The sequence below is a fragment of the Rhinichthys klamathensis genome, unplaced genomic scaffold (assembly GCF_029890125.1).
Source record: "Rhinichthys klamathensis goyatoka isolate OS25496 unplaced genomic scaffold, OSU_Roscu_1.1 h1tg000060l_1, whole genome shotgun sequence".
NCBI lineage: Eukaryota > Metazoa > Chordata > Actinopteri > Cypriniformes > Leuciscidae > Rhinichthys > Rhinichthys klamathensis.
This window is the reverse complement of record NW_026606605.1, coordinates 501,630-519,670: the sequence shown is the minus strand read 5'-3', so window position 1 is coordinate 519,670 and position 18,041 is coordinate 501,630. Positions and strand designations below refer to the sequence as shown.

Below are 18,041 nucleotides of genomic sequence, written 5' to 3'. Positions count from 1 at the left end.
TTAATAAAAATTATACTTTAGGTCACTGTTAAACAAAATCCTTACAGTAATCTTCTAAAAGATAAATAGAAGATACGAATGTATTAAAACTATAAAGATTTCATTTAAACCATCTTTTCATTTTAAAATATTTAAACTTTTACGATTATGATTTGAAATAATCTTAGTACGAACAAAATTTTGGCTCTGGAAAGGTGTTAGCAGACTAACATTACACGATGCACAGAGACTCATCTGCTCTGTCACCCTCTATCCTGAAGCTAATGGGGGCTGGCCTGAGGCATCACTGATTCTAAATGTCTTCATTGGTGCTGTCGCACTATAGGCCTATGTGGTGATTTTCGCACAGATACTACTTGAGGAATTATTGAACATTTCACACAATGTGTGAGATGACTTGTGAGAGCCCCAAATTTCAAAGTTCTTTACATGTACCCTGATAAATAAAAAATATAGTCAAGTTTTTCCACGATGTAGCATATTTGTTTTATGAATTAATTTAATTTAAAATATCTTGTATTTTTAAAAGATATAATTTAAACTTTTAATGATTATACTATGAAATAAGATTAACACTAATCGAACACATGCAATGTCTCGTTCTGACCGCTGAAAAGACACACACACACACACACACACACACACAGACAATGCATGCCTGTCAAGCGAGGGGGAGAGAGAATTACTTGTGGGATCTTTTCAACTTTAAATGTATGGACATCTTAGGAACTACTTCGTCAACCGGCTGAAAAAAGTACGATGATTTTATTTTTGACACCCGTTCATAACCTGTATGTATTCTTCTAATCTATAAAACATGTCGGATGATTTTTATCTAAAATAATAACTTTAGTTATTTATTTAAAAAATGAACGATAAAAGCATTTTATTAATATGCTTTTAAATGAAAAATGTTTTTCAACTTAAGTTAGTGTGAAATAATATATTTGTAAATTACTAGATGTAAATTTTATAACCATTTCATTTATATAGAGCATAATGTTTTTCAACTTTAGTGTGAAATATATGATACATATTGTCCTCACTTGGAGGGGTCTCATGTAACACACACACACACACACACACACACACACACACAGATAAGCCCGCGCCCGGGCCCTCTGACTTAGAGGTTTTCAGGATTCAGAGATGTTTTAACGTTAGGACAGTCACTGATATGTTCACCAGCTGTATTTTTCAAAGCGTAATAAAACGATAATGGCATCTGTTTCTCAGGCTCATTGCCCAGTACATAAACAAACACACATACACACAACACCCCCGGTCAAGCGTGCAGGGAAGTGAAATAGTTAAGGTGAAAAACACATGTTTTTTCAACATGGTGAAATAGATGGTTTTATCTGCTTTATATAATTTTAAATGAACAATGTTATTTTGCCCCACTGTCACACACACACACACACACACACACAGACACTAACAGACACAATGGCAGCTCTGTGCTCTTTTTGTATTACAACTAGGATGATATTGTATATTTTATAAGCATTTCATTTATATAGTTTTAAAGATCAATGTAACTTTAGTTATTTAGTAAGATATTTATTTTATAAACATTTCATTTATATAGTTTTAAAGATCAATATTTTTCAACTCTAGCCAGTGTGAAATATACAACATTATTAGAAAGTCTCTTTTTCTCACTCCCAGCAATGAGCTCAGGAATGTGGTGATATCATGTGGCACGTTCAGAGAGACTGTCATATGCCTGTGTGATCGGGGGAAACACTCCTGGAAACATTATGGGATTTTTACAACTTAAATGTGTGGACATCTTAGAGCTTTTTTCAACCTGCTGAAAAAGTAAGATCATTTTTTATTTCATCTCTCTAAAACATAATGATTGATGTATGATTTTTATGTCTTTTGTGGTTTTTAAAATATCTGGATCAGTAAGATGTGTATTTATTTTATTTTAATATTTAATTTATATACTTTTAAAGAAGTGAATGCTTTTCAACTTCAGTAATTTAATAAGATTTTTTAATGAACAGGATGTTAGTGTTAAATATTTTATAAACATTTCATTTATATAGTTTTAAAGATCAATGTAACTTTAGTTATTTAGTAAGATATTTATTTTATAAACATTTCATTTACATGATCAATGTAACTTTAGTTATTTAGTAAGATATTTTATTTTATAAACATTTCATTTATATCGTTTTAAAGATCAATGTAACTTTAGTTATTTAGTAAGATATTTATTTTATAAACATTTCATTTATATAGTTTTAAAGATCAATGTAGCTTTAGTTATTTAGTAAGATATTTATTTTATAAACATTTCATTTATATAGTTTTAAAGATCAATATTTTTCAACTCTAGCCAGTGTGAAATATACAACATTATTACAAAATCTCTTTTCTCACTCCCTGCAGTGAGCTCAGGAATGCGGAGGGTATCATGTAACACACACACACACACACACACACACACACACACACACACACACACACACACACACACACACACACACACACACACACACACACACACACACACACACACACACGCTTAGTGCGGTGACCATGGCTGTCATGAAAAAAGGCCGGTGAGAGAGCGAGAGAGTCACTCGGAGGAACATCTTTGGGGAACGTCTGATAAAGTAAGATGATTTTATTCTATAATACCTCCGGATCAAAGACAACTGTCAAAATAAATGATTGGCTCTGTTAGATATTTATTTTGAATGAACAATGTTATTTTGCCCAACTGTCACACAGACACAAACAGCCACAACCACAGACACACACACACACACACACACACACACACACACACAGACACACTGCGATCTTTTTTTAGTTAAACTATATATTTTATACACTTTTAAGAGAAGGATCTGCAATGTGGGAGCGTAATGTCTCAGACCTTTGCCAAAAACATCTGGCACCATCAAAGCCAAAACATCAGACAAACCAATGACATATTTATACACCTCGGTCAAAGGGGCAAATCATCCATCAAAACAACCTGTCAAAACTTTCTGTCAACCAAATGATCGAACGCTCATTAGGGCAAAGGTTAATCCATCAATCCCGGAAACGGGAAGGGCTAGGTCAAAGGTTAATCCATCAACCCCGGAAAACGGGAGGGGTAGGTCAAAGGTTAATCCATGACCCCGGAAACAGGAAGGGCAAGGGGAGGGGCAAGGTCAAAGGTCACCATCAATCATTTTGACACAAGCTGTAGGGTAATAACTACTAATTTACTCAAAAATAATAACAGGCAGGTACAAACAGAAGGGTTCAGGCAGGCAGATAACACACTAACACGACTATATAAGACTAAACAAAGACACGTAACATGTACAACGACCGACAAGGACAGACTGAACAGAAGCAACCTAAATACAAGCATGAATCAGACATAACAAGGTGAAAACAGGTGACACTGATGATGATAACGAGGGACAGGCTGGTAAGTGAGGGAGTGAATACAGGTGTGGAGACGAGGAGGATTCTGGGAAGTGTAGTGAAGATGACTAAGACAGACAGGTGCAGACGAAGACTGTGACACATATCTATCCTTTCTTTGGGTTTTGTTGTATAACTTGTTGCCAAATTCCGCCCACAAACAAATGAAACATTATTGCCAGAATAAATATAGAAAGATTTTGTGATGTTGTGTTTATTTAATAGTGTGAGCTGGGAACGTATTTTAGGTGGCTGTGAGTGTAGGTTGCTGTATTTTTCAACGGCATTGCTCCATATTGGCTGAATTCCGCCACCCTTATTCTTGTCTGCTATTGTCTGTCTCATACATTGTTCTATTGTTTCTTTCCTCTGCCACACACGTATGTACACGTACACACACACACACACACACACACACACACACACACACACACACACACACACTCATTAAGTCCCAGCAGGAACAGTCAGATGTTTTTCTTGCCCACATCTGTGATACCTTGTAAACATGAATAATCTTTGTACACCTGGCATGCTTCGACTCCCTTTCTTTCGATCAGTTCAACTCAATTAAGATTTACATGCGTGATAATTTAAGAAAAGCACTGGTTATATATGCGGCTTCTTCAAAATGAACAGACCTTCAAAATCGATTGAACTTATTGTCAGTACACCTACTTTCTGTAGCGAAAATAGCCTATATAACTTCACGAGTTCACGCTTACATATAATTAGAGTGGATAAGATTTAATGCGTATTTGGCGTGCTGTCCGGGGGGATGGCCCGAACCCAGAGTACTCCCCCCTATGTGTTTAGGACTGGAAGTGTGGAGAAGGGGCGGTGGAGGGGTGCTGCTAAACTATCAATGGAGTGAGGTGAGATTGCTGAATCTATATATACACCTCTTATCATTGATTGCTGAGAGCACTCCACTCGTGTTAATTAACTGAACGTGCTCCTCCCGAACTTTGTTGATAAAACATCATAAAACATTTTAATCAAACAATGGCTTTTTTTTTTAATTAATGCATAAATGAAAGGTAATTCTAATGAGCAATATTAAAGTGCCCCTATTGTCTTTTCATATATTCCCTTTCATGCAGTGTGTAATATAGCTGCCTGTGAATGTAAACGTTCTACAACGTTATAAAGTCAAAAGTGCGTGATAAATAAAGTTATTGTCTCCCAAAAGAAAGAATCAACTCAAACCGCCCAAACGAGTCGTCTGTAATTCGAATCCCACTGTGTTACGGTTCTACGTCACTAGAAATTTTTTTTTTTCATAATGCTGTTGTATATTGTCCGCCGCAAACAACATTTTACTGACGACTGTCTGCTTCTCAAATCTCGCGGGAGTTCAACGAAACCCTTGCTCTTGAAAGATTGGTCGTACCCAGTTTATTTGGTCTCTTCAGAATCACAACCTGTAAGTATGATTAATAATTGATGCATATTGTCTACTGGGTGTTCAAAATATGTAGTGTTGTGTTTAATATTGTGTACGTTTCCGGCTAACTGGCTAACTCACGTTATTACTGTCTTACTGAAATAGTTCTGCTAATCTGCTGTAGGCCACTATTACCTAAAATTGTGTCCATTAATGCAGATTGTCTGTTCTTAATTGTGGCAAGCAGGACGAGGCCTCGTATCTCACGGAGGAGCTACAGAAGCATAAAAGGAGGAGTGACGACAGTGAGGACCAGGCCTGAATTTCAGTCGTCCGTGAGGGGCTGCTGCCTTTACTTTCATTTTCTGTTTATTTATTTATTAAAATTTGTGAAAGTTCACTGGTTCCCACCTTCTTCTTCCGTGATGGTGTCCGTGCCGGCTTCCGTGCCGCTATGTTGGTGTCCATGCCGGTGTGTCCGTGTCGGTGCCGGTGTCCGTGCCCGTGCTGGTGTCCGTGCCGGTATGTTGGTGTCTGTGCCGGTGTGTCCGCGTTGGTGCCGGTGTCCGTGCTGGTGTCCGTGTCGGTGTGTCCGTGTCGGTGTCCATGTCGGTGTGTCTGTTTCGGTGTGTCCGTTTCGGTGTGACCATTTCAGTGCCGGTGTCCATGTGTCCATGTCCATGCTGGTCGGTGTGTCGGTGCCGCTGCCGGTGTCGGTGTGTCGGTGTCCGTGTTGGTGTCCGTCGGTGCCCATGCGCGTGCCGGTGTGTCCATGCCGGTGTTTCTGTGCCGGTGTCCGTGACGGTTTTGGTGTGTCCGTGTCGGTGTGTCTGTTTCGGTGTGTCCATGCCGGTGTCCATTTCGGTGTGTCCGTGTCCATGCCGATGTGTCCGTCTGTCGGTGCCAGTGTCCGTGCCCGTGCTGGTGTCGGTGTCCGTGTTGGTGTCCATGCCGGTGTGTCCATGCCAGTGTCCATTCCGATGCCGGTGTGTCCGTGCCGGTGTCCATTCCGATGCTGGTGTGTCCGTGCTGGTGTCCGTGTTGGTGTCCGTTCTGATGCCTGTGCCGGTGTCCGTTCTGGTGCGGGTGTCCGTGTCAGTGTGCCCGTGCCGGTGTCGATGCCGGTGTGTGTATTGGTGTCCGTGCGCCTGTGTCGATGCCGGTGTGTCCGTTCTGGTGCGGGTGTCCGTGTGCCCGTGCCGGTGTCGATGCCGGTGTGTGTATTGGTGTCCGTGCGCCTGTGTCGATGCCGGTGTGTCCGTTCTGGTGCGGGTGTCCGTGTGCCCGTGCCGGTGTCGATGCCGGTGTGTGTATTGGTGTCCGTGCGCCTGTGTCGGTGCCAGTGTCCGTGTTGGTGTCCGTGCCGGTGTGACCGTGTGCCTGTGTCAGTGTGTCCATGTCGGTGTGTCCATGCCGGTGCCGATGTGTCCGTGCCGGTGTCTGTTCCGATGCCTGTGTCCGTGCCGGTGTCCTGCTGGTGTGTAGTTGTGTCTGTGCCAGTATCCGTGGCGGTGCTGGTGCCAGCGTGTCCGTGACGGTGTGTCTGTGACGGTGTGTACGTGTGTTTGTGCCGGTGTGCCTGTGTCCGTGCTGGTGTCCGTGCTGGTGTCCATGCCGGTGTCTGTGTTTCCACAAAAATGTTTCTTAAACACCAAATCAGCATTTCTGAAGGATCATGTGACAATGAAGACTGGAGTAATAGATGCTAAAAATTCTGCTTTGCCATCACAGGAATAAATACATTTTTTACATTTTATATACACTCACCGGCCACTTTATTAGGTACACCTGTCCAACTGCTCGTTAACACTTAATTTCTAAGCAGCCAATCACATGGCGGCAACTCAGTGCATTTAGGCATGTAGACATGGTCAAGACAATCTCCTGCAGTTCAAACCGAGCATCAGTATGGGGAAGAAAGGTGATTTGAGTGACTTTGAACGTGGCATGATTGTTGGTGCCAGAAGGGCTGGTCTGAGTATTTCAGAAACTGCTAATCTACTGGGATTTTCACGCACAACCATCTCTAGGGTTTACAGAGAATGGTCCGAAAAAGAAAAAACATCCAGTGAGCGGCAGTTCTGTGGGCGGAAATGCCTTGTTGATGCCAGAGGTCAGAGGAGAATGGCCAGACTGGTTCGAGCTGATAGAAGGGCAACAGTGACTGAAATAACCACTCGTTACAACCGAGGTATGCAGCAAAGCATTTGTGAAGCCACAACACGCACAACCTTGAGGCGGATGGGCTACAACAGCAGAAGACTCCACCGGGTACCACTCATCTCCACTACAAATAGGAAAAAGAGGCTACAATTTGCAAGAGCTCACCAAAATTGAACAGTTAAAGACTGGAAAAATGTTGCCTGGTCTGATGAGTCTCGATTTCTGTTGAGACATTCAGATGTTAGAGTCAGAATTTGGCGTAAACAGAATGAGAACATGGAACCATCATGCCTTGTTACCACTGTGCAGGCTGGTGGTGGTGGTGTAATGGTGTGGGGGATGTTTTCCTGGCACACTTTAGGCCCCTTAGTGCCAATTGGGCATCTTTTAAATGCCACGGCCTACCTGAGCATTGTTTCTGACCATGTCCATCCCTTTATGGCCACCATGTACCCATCCTCTGATGGCTACTTCCACCATGTCACAAAGCTCTAATCATTTCAAATTGGTTTCTTGAACATGACAATGAGTTCACTGTACTAAAATGGCCTCCACAGTCACCAGATCTCAACCCAATAGAGCATCTTTGGGATGTGGTGGAACGGGAGATTCGCATCATGGATGTGCAGCCGACAAATCTGCGGCAACTGTGTGATGCCATCATGTCAATATGGACCAAACTCCCTGAGGAATGCTTCCAGCACCTTGTTGAATCTATGCCACGAAGAATTGAGGCAGTTCTGAAGGCAAAAGGGGGTCCAACCCGTTACTAGCATGGGGTACCTAATAAAGTGGCCGGTGAGTGTAAATGTATTAAAATAGAAAACAGTTATTTTATTTGTAATAATATTGTCATTTACACAGAAAATGTAAGTGTAAACAGCTGCGCTGTTACACTACGTGAATACGTGGAACTCCTTGCGCATCCATGTAGCCTAGCATGAATAGAGCAGGGAGAGCAGCAATAACCCCCCTTAGGGTTAACAGAACAGAACCAACATAAATTGCAGATATCATTAATGTCAACATTTTATTTTACATCATAATTCGAGAATTTAGTCTGAATCAAAGGGGAATCAGAATGCCAAATCCTTACTGAACGAAAGAAGGAGCTGGGGATGGAAGAGGGGAATTGTATCCTGCTGATAATACTGAAGGAGCTTATGGATGCTGTGATTGGCGTCATATTCCTATAGGTAGATGTGGATCAGCTGAGACTAATGTGACCTGCCAGAACTATAGCTACGCTTGATTATTATTATTATTAGTAGTGGTATTTTAAAGCACATGCAGACAAATACATTCACAATACACAGACCCACATATTGATTCATAGTTTATGACACTGCTATTAAACTAAAACTATTGCTTGGGTCTTCAGACCCAAAATCAGAGAAGCACAAGGCAAAGTATCCATTTGGTCTCCATTTAAAAGACGCAATTTTAAAAATCTTTAAAAATGATTTCTATGCTCTCTCCCTTCATTATCTTTTTATCTCTATAGTTCTAGGACAAATCCACCCTACAAGTTAATCTGACTGACAGAGTGAGTGCCAGAGAAAAAATATATTTATTACATATACAATTTGTGAGTGTCTGTAAAATTAAAGAAATTAATTTTCTGAGAAAAAACAAATGAACTCAAATTCTCCAAACCCCTATCAGAGGTTTCTGTGGTCTCCCACAGCAGTAGAAAAAGAAACACTGACAATTGTATGAGTTCAAAATACACCCAGATACAGCCAAATTTGGTGTGCTTCAGATTTTCCTTGGCAGATGACATCTGTGTTCTCACAACCATCCTCTGCTCATACAAAACAAAAATGGGAATTTATGAGGTGGAATTGCTCAGCAACAGAAGCCAGGAAGAACATATTCTCACCAAAATCTGTTGTGTTCTGGTGTTTGTATCTGAGTCAAAACTGTATCAGTACAGAGGAAGCAATTCCAGCTCTTCATTTCAATTATGTAAGAAGATAACAGTCAGTAAACACTTCACACAACACACACTGTATTCTCCCGATACCTCCTTCAAAAACATGACAATATGTGCAAATGAACTCTCATGTTCATCAAGCTGTCAGAGAATCAGAGAGAGAAACACGCCACCATGTTTCTTGTCATTCTTTTTATGTAAATATGTCTCATCACGTTGTCACTCCCTCTATATGAGTAAATATCATCCATGTGATTAATCCTCATATGCAATACTGCCATCATACACTGTTTAGCAAGAGCAATAATGTCATATTCTGCACTTAACAAACCAAATAAACCCCAGATTTCAACACAGGAGGGAGAGCAGGAAACGCTCTGTGTCGTGAGGCGCCAACGGGTTTTGGGGAAAAGGGACATGACCTTAAATATTCCAGCTTTTGACTGCCAAATACATCTGTGTTTGTGTGAAAGAGAGAGAGAGAGAAAGAGGACATCTTACCTATTTTTGTTCAGGGATAAACAAAAACATTACAAGAAATTGACGTTTAAAATGTGATTTAATGCCTTTGAATAAGTGATCAGATGAAATACTTTCTAAAATACGTTTAGAAAAATACCACAAAAAAAGAGGATGAAACAATTGACTAACAAAATCCTGAATCATATCCACAAGTATGGGGATCCAGCACATTTACTTCTGTACAATGAAACATATATATATATATATTTTTTTTTTTTCTGTTTTGGCAAAGGCACAAATGACTTCTGGTCATGATGAAAATTGTCACACAAACTCTTCTTGAAAAACTTTTTTCTTCAGAAAATATAATTATTACAGAGCCTTCCATATCTGTCCTTGGTATTTAGCCAAGGACCATAGCAAACATTTCTTTCTTCATCAATACCATCAATGCTGTGCTTCCACATTTCCTGTTGACATCTGGGAAAACACTAAAATGTTGGTCTCATTTCCTTACGATACCAAATGCAAATGATAAGATCTATTCGTGGGAGAGCTGGGAGGCTGAGATTGTATTTAATTTGAGTTCACGTAGGCAGACCATGTTCCAATTTAGAGTTTGCAATAATGAATTTCAGATGTGTTCTTTTCAGAAGGTTTTCTGCATGATTCTTACCACCCATGCCCTCTCTCTAACAATTATCCCAAATGTGCTAAACAATGCAACTATGACTGAATGCAAAACCACAGCTCACAAATAAACTTTGTATCACAGTCCAGCCTCATAGAAACACAATCACACATGATAATTAATCAGAATTTAATACAACAAGAAAAAAATCCACACTGAGCAACAGTCAATTTTTTAGGTTCAATACATAAGCTCAATCAAAAGTGTGAGAAGCTTGTGGTTTTATAAAAGCACCCACATTAATTCTTCTATTACTGTAAAGCTTATTCTTATTATTTGAGTTATTCTTGTTAATTTTATGATGATTTTTAGGGTTTAGATGTCGTAAAATTGCATAGAACTTTGCACAGAGATGGTAAGTGCTCTTTTTCCCCCTACATTAAAATTATATTAACATACTTATTGTTTACGTCTTGTGGCTATTCTATTGAAACAATGAGTATTTTAACTTTTACAGATTGGCCTCATTCACTTATAAGTGGCTCACTGCCAAGATTCCCGTGTTTTTTATAAGTAAAAGAACAGCTGAGTCAAAAATAATGTGGTAATCAACATTATCCCATTATATGCTATAGATTGAGCTTAACTTGTACTGATTCTGGAACATTCCTTAAACCCAAAAAAGTTCTGTCACAACTTTTAAGATCTATACATAAAGATCTGTACATCTGTAATAACACAATCCCATCCATACCTGAACCATGTGTCCTTTTTTTTGGCATGGGTAAGCATTTCATTCAAAACATCCTTCAGAAAACAATCTTCTGGATTACATTTTTCATGCATGTGTAGCATTACACACACACTCCTATTCAGGAGAGGCACGTTGAGGGTGGTATAGACTGCAAGTAGTCACATGCAGTTATAATAATATATGACAAAGAACGAAGTCTCTCAGCCAGTCGAGCAGGAATAACAAGGAGCTATGTGATGTATTGCTGATCATTCAGGAGTCATGCTGTGACTGCGCCCCTCAAGTCTTAACCCTGGTAATGTGGGGGTGAGGGGTCCGTTGATCTATTATGAGATCATAAATAATATCCATGTACTAATTATTAGTGGACGACAAGTCCAGTGAGTTTTGCAGATGGGCGGAGGTGTGCAGCAGATAATGCACATTAGTCTGGGAGGTGGGAGGGAGCATAGAAAGGAAAAAAAGTTTATGGAAAGTCCTCTTGGTGAATTTACAAACAACAGAAATAAGTATTTTTTTGATTTATGGCAGAACAGTGCTGATTCAGTAAAAACAAAGTGTTTCTGAAGCGTTGAGATACTTGGCCAGACCACCGCAGTTATTCCACTGTTGCGCAACTTACTTCCAGGCAGGCCTTGGCCTCAAAACACACAGGAGGTAAAGAAAACATTATGTGCCTTTCGACAGACAGACACACACACAAGAGAGAGAGAGAGAGAGAGAAAGAGAGAGCGAGAGAGAGAGAGAGAGAGAGAGAGAGAGAGAGAGAGAGAGAGAGAGAGAGAGAGAGAGAGAGAGAGAGAGAGAGAGAGAGAGAGAGAGAGAGAGAGAGAGAGAGAGAGAGAGAGAGAGAGAGAGAGAGAGAGAGAGAGAGAGAGAGAGAGAGAGAGAGAGAGAGAGAGAGAGAGAGAGAGAAAGAGAGAGCGAGAGAGAGAGAGTTGCTCCGGAATTTCCACATTGGACTTTATCCATTGCCTAAACAACCTCCCTCTTTTCCCAAATCTAAACACCCACTGAGCTGTGGGCAGGTCAGAGGCTCATGAATAAATGCCTCTCACAACACACGTGCTTATAAACAGACCCATACAGGCAAGAAAAAGCCTCAGTCCTGTGAAGAAATGCCTGTGGACACAAGATAAATTGCAGAAGAAATAAAGAAAAGTAAAAGCTGGTTTTGACGATCACACTGCATTGCTAAACGGCTTTTGGGGATATGACGACAGTTATTGGCTCAGAGAATTCCGAAATTCTGCAATAAAATCAAGTTGTTAGTCAGTCATTTCAACTGTCAGGGTCTCATTCTACCAGAGGAGATCTGTGTATTTTCCAGGGACTGGTGCACAAAATCTTTATCCGTGAGTATTTGTTGATTCTTTTTGAGCATAATTTTAAAAGGCAGTTTAATATTTTTTTTTTATAAATCACGTTTTTAGGTTTTAGTTTTTTTGCCCTTAGGTTGTAAACTGTATTTTGCAATATATCAAACTATGTACTTTTAAAGGAGCAAAATAAATTAACTGGTGCATCCAAATGTATTGCAGACCATTATTTAATTTGATTACACCATTATCGCCCCAAAAAATCAAATATATAAATCACTCAAGCAGAAATATAATCTCTAGCCACAGCACTTGTACCAAATCTGAAATGAAAAGTGTAATTGGTGTTTTTAATGCACTTTGTACTAGCCATTACTTGAGCATTTAATAGAACTTTACTTCCATTATAGTGTATGGTTTTTTCTCTTAAATTTTAGAAATGAATTCAGACTCGGTCGCAATGGCAGAGCTGCATGGAAAGATGCATAAACAGGAGACAGTGTGCATCTTTGGAACGGGTGATTTCGGACGCTCGTTGGGGCTCCGTTTGGTCCAGTCAGGGTACAACGTTGTATATGGATCCCGGGACCCTAAAAACTCTCTGTTGCTGCCTAAGGGGTCAAAGGTAATGGCTCATGCAGCAGCAGCTAGTGAAGCACATGTGATTTTTGTGGCTGTGCAGAGGGAGCACTATGGATTTTTGAGCTCCCTGGCTTCAGATCTTGAGGGAAAGGTGCTGATAGACGTCAGCAATAATCTCAGGAGGGGTCTCTACCCAGAATCCAATGCAGAATACCTGAGCGGGCTGGTTCCAGGGGTGACGGTAGTCAAAGCCTTCAACACCATATCTGCCTGGGCACTGCAGTCTGGGGGACTAGATGCCAACAGACAGGTAAAACATACAAACGTAAACACAGTGTCTATCCAGTCAGGTGGACGGAATACTAACAGGAAGTGGGAACACTTTATTTTGAAGGTCCCATTTCATTCAGTTGCACCCACATCCCAACTAACTCTCATTAGAGTATTAATATCTGCAAACACTTTATTGTGATGCTCCCCCAACAGACATTCTACTGACTATTGAGTATTAGTAGACTGTTAGGGGTTTGCAGAATACATCAACATGTACTTGCAAAGTTATAGTAACTTATCGTTACTTATAGTAGTCAACATAATGTCTAAAGGGGCCATCAAAATAAAGTGTAACCCAGGCAGGTAAAATACATAAATAAGTGTAAACGGGTAAAGACATGTAAATGCACAAAATAAACTAATTTTGTTCAAAGCAATTAAACAGTTGTAAAGTTAGTGAGAGAAAATGATGATTAAGACATAGAAAGCACATAGCTAGCAAATTCTCATGCATGTTGTTAATCATTTAAGCAACAAAGGGGCAAAACACAGAAAAGCTGTTTTGAACAGAGTTGTTTAAAATTTAATGAATCAAGCTTAACGGACTGTCTTACAAAACAGCCATAATGAAGACACACAGGCTTAGGTGTTTGCATGAGCTTTTGTTATTATAGTACGAACAAAAAGACAAATCAGACATGACAAATGCATACAGCTGCACCTCATATTTCCTCTGCTCCATCTCTACTCCAGGGCAGATAAATGACACGTATCATAAAACAAAAACTAATGCATGTATAAATCTCTGTGTCCATGGCATTAGAGCTGTTCACAGTTCATGAAATGAGGCAAGCTTCTTCCTGATAGAAAAGCAGTGTCTTTTTGTAGGAAAGTCATATTCACGTCAGCAGGTGGTGGATGAGAAACTGGCCAGATGGAATCTGAGCTCTGGCAAACTATTATTATGGCTATGTTAGTGCGTATGTTCTTTGACACCTGTTTGTGTGTTTCTCAATAAAAATGAATAGTCACACCCGGCCAAGCAGTTATTATTTCTCGTTTTGATTATAATTTCTTGTTCTATTTTCTGAAGGCCAACTGTGACAACATATTGTATTGTTCAGGCTCAGACTGCACATTGCTGTGAACTAAATTTAATTCCCAGAGGATATTTCACTGCTGTCTAAAACTATTAAAGTTGCATTTTGTTTCAAGGGTTTTGTAGGTCAACAGAATGGCAGCTTGTTAGAATAAGTCAAAAACAATCAAACCACTTGAAGATAATTTGTCACATGAGTAGTTTTTGTGGTAGCACTTTACAATATGGTTCTATTCAGTAATATTATTTAATGCATACAACTTTTTATTTTATTTATACTGGTTACAGTTTGTAATTAATAAATATACTATTGTTCATTGTTAATTCATAATACATCAATGTCAATTTGAACTTGAAGTATTCATATATGTAAAAAATAATAATAATATTTTACCAAGATAAATTTACCCAATTTTATGCAACAATGTATCTTTTCTAAATTAATTCTGTTTTCTATTACATGTTACATTGTATATATATTGTTAGACTGTTTTTCTTCTTCTTCGTTTGATTAGGTACTTATCTGTGGTGACCGGGCTGATGCTAAACAGCAAGTGGTGGACATTGCTCAAAGTCTTGGTTTCACTGTCTTGGACAGAGGCTCCATCAGAGCAGCTGCTGAGTTAGAAGACTTGCCATTGCAACTCTTCCCTCTCTGGAGACTTCCTTTCCGCATCGCCATTTGTTTAACAGCTTTCATATTCTTCTACGCGCTCACAAGAGATGTTATCTATGAGCGTGTTACCAATGGTAAAGACAACGCTTTTCGCATTATGGTCTCGCTGGCCAACAAGGTCTTTCCCATTGTCTCTCTGGTGATGCTGTCCCTCTGTTATCTGCCGGGCGCATTGGCTGGATTCCTGCAGCTTTATAACGGCACTAAGTACCGTCGCTTCCCTGATTGGTTGGATCGCTGGATGCTGTGCAGGAAGCAACTCGGCCTGTTAGCACTGGCCTTCGGTTTTCTTCATGTTCTTTACACTTTCGTTATTCCCATCAGATACTATGTGCGCTACAGGATAAATGTCTACACAATATCATTGGTAAGTTGAGTTAAAATCTAAGGCTCACTTATTCTAATATGTGCATCTAGTTTATTTATCACCAAACAGCTGTTTAAAATCAACATGAAATCTAAATGAATTTAATTCCTATTTAATTCCTATTAGGTTAATTTAAGGAAAGGAAAATTCTGTCATTAATTACTCACCCTCAAGTCGTTCCAAACCCGTAAAACGTTTGCTCATCTACGGAACACAAATTAAGATCTTTTTGATGAAATCTGAGAGCTTTCTGTCCCTCCATTGACAGCTACGCAACTACCACTTTGACGCTTCAAAAAGTTCATAAAGAGATCATAAAACGAATCTATATGAATTTGGTGGTTTAGTCCAAATTTTCTTAAGAGACACAATCACTTTATATGATGAACAGATTATACATCTCAGATTTCATCAAAAAGATCTTCATTTGTGTTCCGAAGATGAACAAAAGTCTTACGGGTTTGGACGGACATGAGAGTGTAATGACAGAATTTTCATTTTTGGGTGAACTATCCCTTAAATGCACATTCCAGGTAGGCTATTTTTGTGAAAAAATGTGCTTTATTTATTTATTTACTTAGCTTACTTAATTACAAATGTTGCACTAAAAAATAATATGTCACATTATGAAAGTAAAATGCATTGCAAATGAACTACAGTACATGAAATTTGTACATCTAAGATGAAACATCAATAAATACTCACAAAGATCACAGAACAATTAAAGTGATTAAAAATATAACCTTTCTCAATGCTGTTTTTGCAGGTAAAAGATAATAAAACCTATGAGTTTGACAACACAGCAGCCTGGCGTCATGACTCCTACTATTCCATGGGAATTCTTGGATTTGGGCTGTTTGTCCTATTAGGAATTACATCCCTTCCATCTGTCAGCAACTCCCTAAACTGGAGGGAGTTCAGTTTTGTACAGGTATTACATCCACAGTCTGTGGAAATGCATACATTTGAGTGTCACTGGAGAAGATTTTACTAATTACTGACAATCATGTTTGTTAAAATACTTTTTCCTTATTTCCTTTACAGTCTAAACTGGGCTACATGACCCTGCTGCTCTGCACCTTTCACACATTCCTGTATGGCTGGGATAGATTTCTGAAAACTTCATCATATAGGTGGTGGATGCCTCAACCATACATGTTGTCTCTGGTGGTCCCCTGTGTGGTTCTGATCCTGAAGTTAATCCTGATCATGCCATGTGTGGACCACAAGGTCACCCGTATCCGTCAAGGCTGGGAGAGACAGAGCAAGACTTCATCAAACAGCAGAGACACAAAGACAAACCAACCACTCATGGCGTAGCCAAAAACTATCTTCAAACTTTATCAAAACTGTTGGACTTTCCCTACTGCTGAAAGTGAGGCTGAGTTTAAAGTGTTGCATCGAAAAAGGTTATAATGCCAGACCTGAGTACAGAGATGAAACTGAGACTTAACTGAGCAACTGACTTGGGACTTGACTAAGGGGCTGTTTACACCTGGCCACTTCATGCGTTTTCCGTGATCGGATAGCTATCCGATCGTGAAAAGACCAGGTGTAAATGCCCTCTGAAACGCATTCGAGACGGATTTAAATCCGATCACTCAAACCACTTCAGGAGGTGGTCTGGGCCGCATTCCAGATGAAACTGGACAAGTGTAAATGCATCTGGTTGTTGAAACCACATATGTAAATTTCACTCACAAAAATGCTAAAAAATAAACGTGTGAGAGCGTGTTATATAGGCTATATGTCATGTTATAGTCAGATATGACGTCGCTACTGCAACACGCATTACAGCAGATGAGCAGCTGAGCATCTATTCATCAAGCCAACGTGCAAACTATCGCAAATCAAAGTGAAAGTAAGTCGCAGACGCTTAACACACTAATCATCTTCATTAAAAGTAAAGAAACGAAATGATCTTACCAGGGCTGTTGCCGCTCCCTCTTATTGCGGTCTTTGATTTTGAAATTAGCTGATGATCAATAAAATGCAGCTCATATCTGTTGCTTTCGGTGACGTGCACTCCATTAAATCTGCATATAGCGCGGGAATTGAAGATCGGATTTATATCCGTTTTGCAAAAACACATTTATGTGACCAGGTGTAAATGGAATCGTTTTGATAAATCAGATATCTATCCGATCTGAGAAAACGCATGAAGTGGCCAGGTGGAAACAGCCCCTTAGACTCAAAATTTGAGACAACATCTGTAGGTCTACAAAAAGGAGACCTTGATTAAAGATTACAAGGGCACATACATTTTTTTTTAAATAATTATGTGCACATATAAATCGTTTATAATAAATACTGGAATATATTCTATAAAAAAACAATTGTCAATTTTTATTTCATGGTGACTTTAATCGTATTAAAACGTATTAAATGTAAAAGACACATTTAATAGATTCCTTTTAAAATACAAAAATCTCAGACTTGACTTGGACTTGAGAACATGTCTGCTTGAGTGAATAGCAGCCCAAATGAGAGATAGAGAGTGTTTGACTTCTCAGTACACATCACTTCGCTGGTGAGCGGCAGTTTTAAATTACAGTTAACCGACCGTGGGAAATTCTTTGGAGTTGATCCTCCAACTCACCTGGTGATTACTTCTCACACGATCTCACTCTATAACCTACAAATTCCATTCCCCTTTACACTTGGGACACATTTAGAATGGTACTCACAAATGCATATATTATATTATATTATGACCACCGATTGTAGTGCATCACAACATAACCAATCCATTTAATATATTTTCATATTAGAAATTGTCTATCCCTTTTAAAGAATACAAAGGCAGCAATGGTGGCAGGACTTTTATTAGAACACACTTTTCTGTATTGTGTAAAGTACTTGTCTTTTTTATTACATGCTTCCTCTGGGCTATTTCCTCTTAAGAGCCTCCCAGTGGGCTTTTCCCTTTAGATATTATCGATCCAAAACTG

At 39.4% G+C, this 18,041-nt stretch overlaps 1 protein-coding gene and 1 long non-coding RNA gene across 2 annotated transcripts in view; one reads left to right on the top strand and one right to left on the bottom strand.

Annotated features, from left to right (window-relative positions):
- The window catches only part of LOC130084235 (uncharacterized), a 212,983-nt gene extending 195,277 nt beyond the window's left edge, over window positions 1-17,706 (bottom strand). Inside the window, exons 1-2 of the long non-coding RNA XR_008806909.1 lie at window positions 17,270-17,706; window positions 16,372-16,562 (exon numbers count right to left, since the gene is read on the bottom strand). This is a non-coding gene — a long non-coding RNA (uncharacterized LOC130084235). The remainder of the gene's footprint in view (window positions 1-16,371; window positions 16,563-17,269) is intronic.
- steap4 (STEAP family member 4) lies at window positions 12,506-16,410 on the top strand. The gene is made up of 4 exons (XM_056249474.1): window positions 12,506-12,985; window positions 14,563-15,090; window positions 15,857-16,021; window positions 16,135-16,410. The coding sequence occupies exons 1-4, from the start codon at window positions 12,533-12,535 to the stop codon at window positions 16,408-16,410; spliced, it is 1,422 nt and encodes a 473-aa protein (XP_056105449.1). The 5' UTR covers window positions 12,506-12,532.
- Window positions 17,707-18,041: the final 335 nt, after the last annotated feature.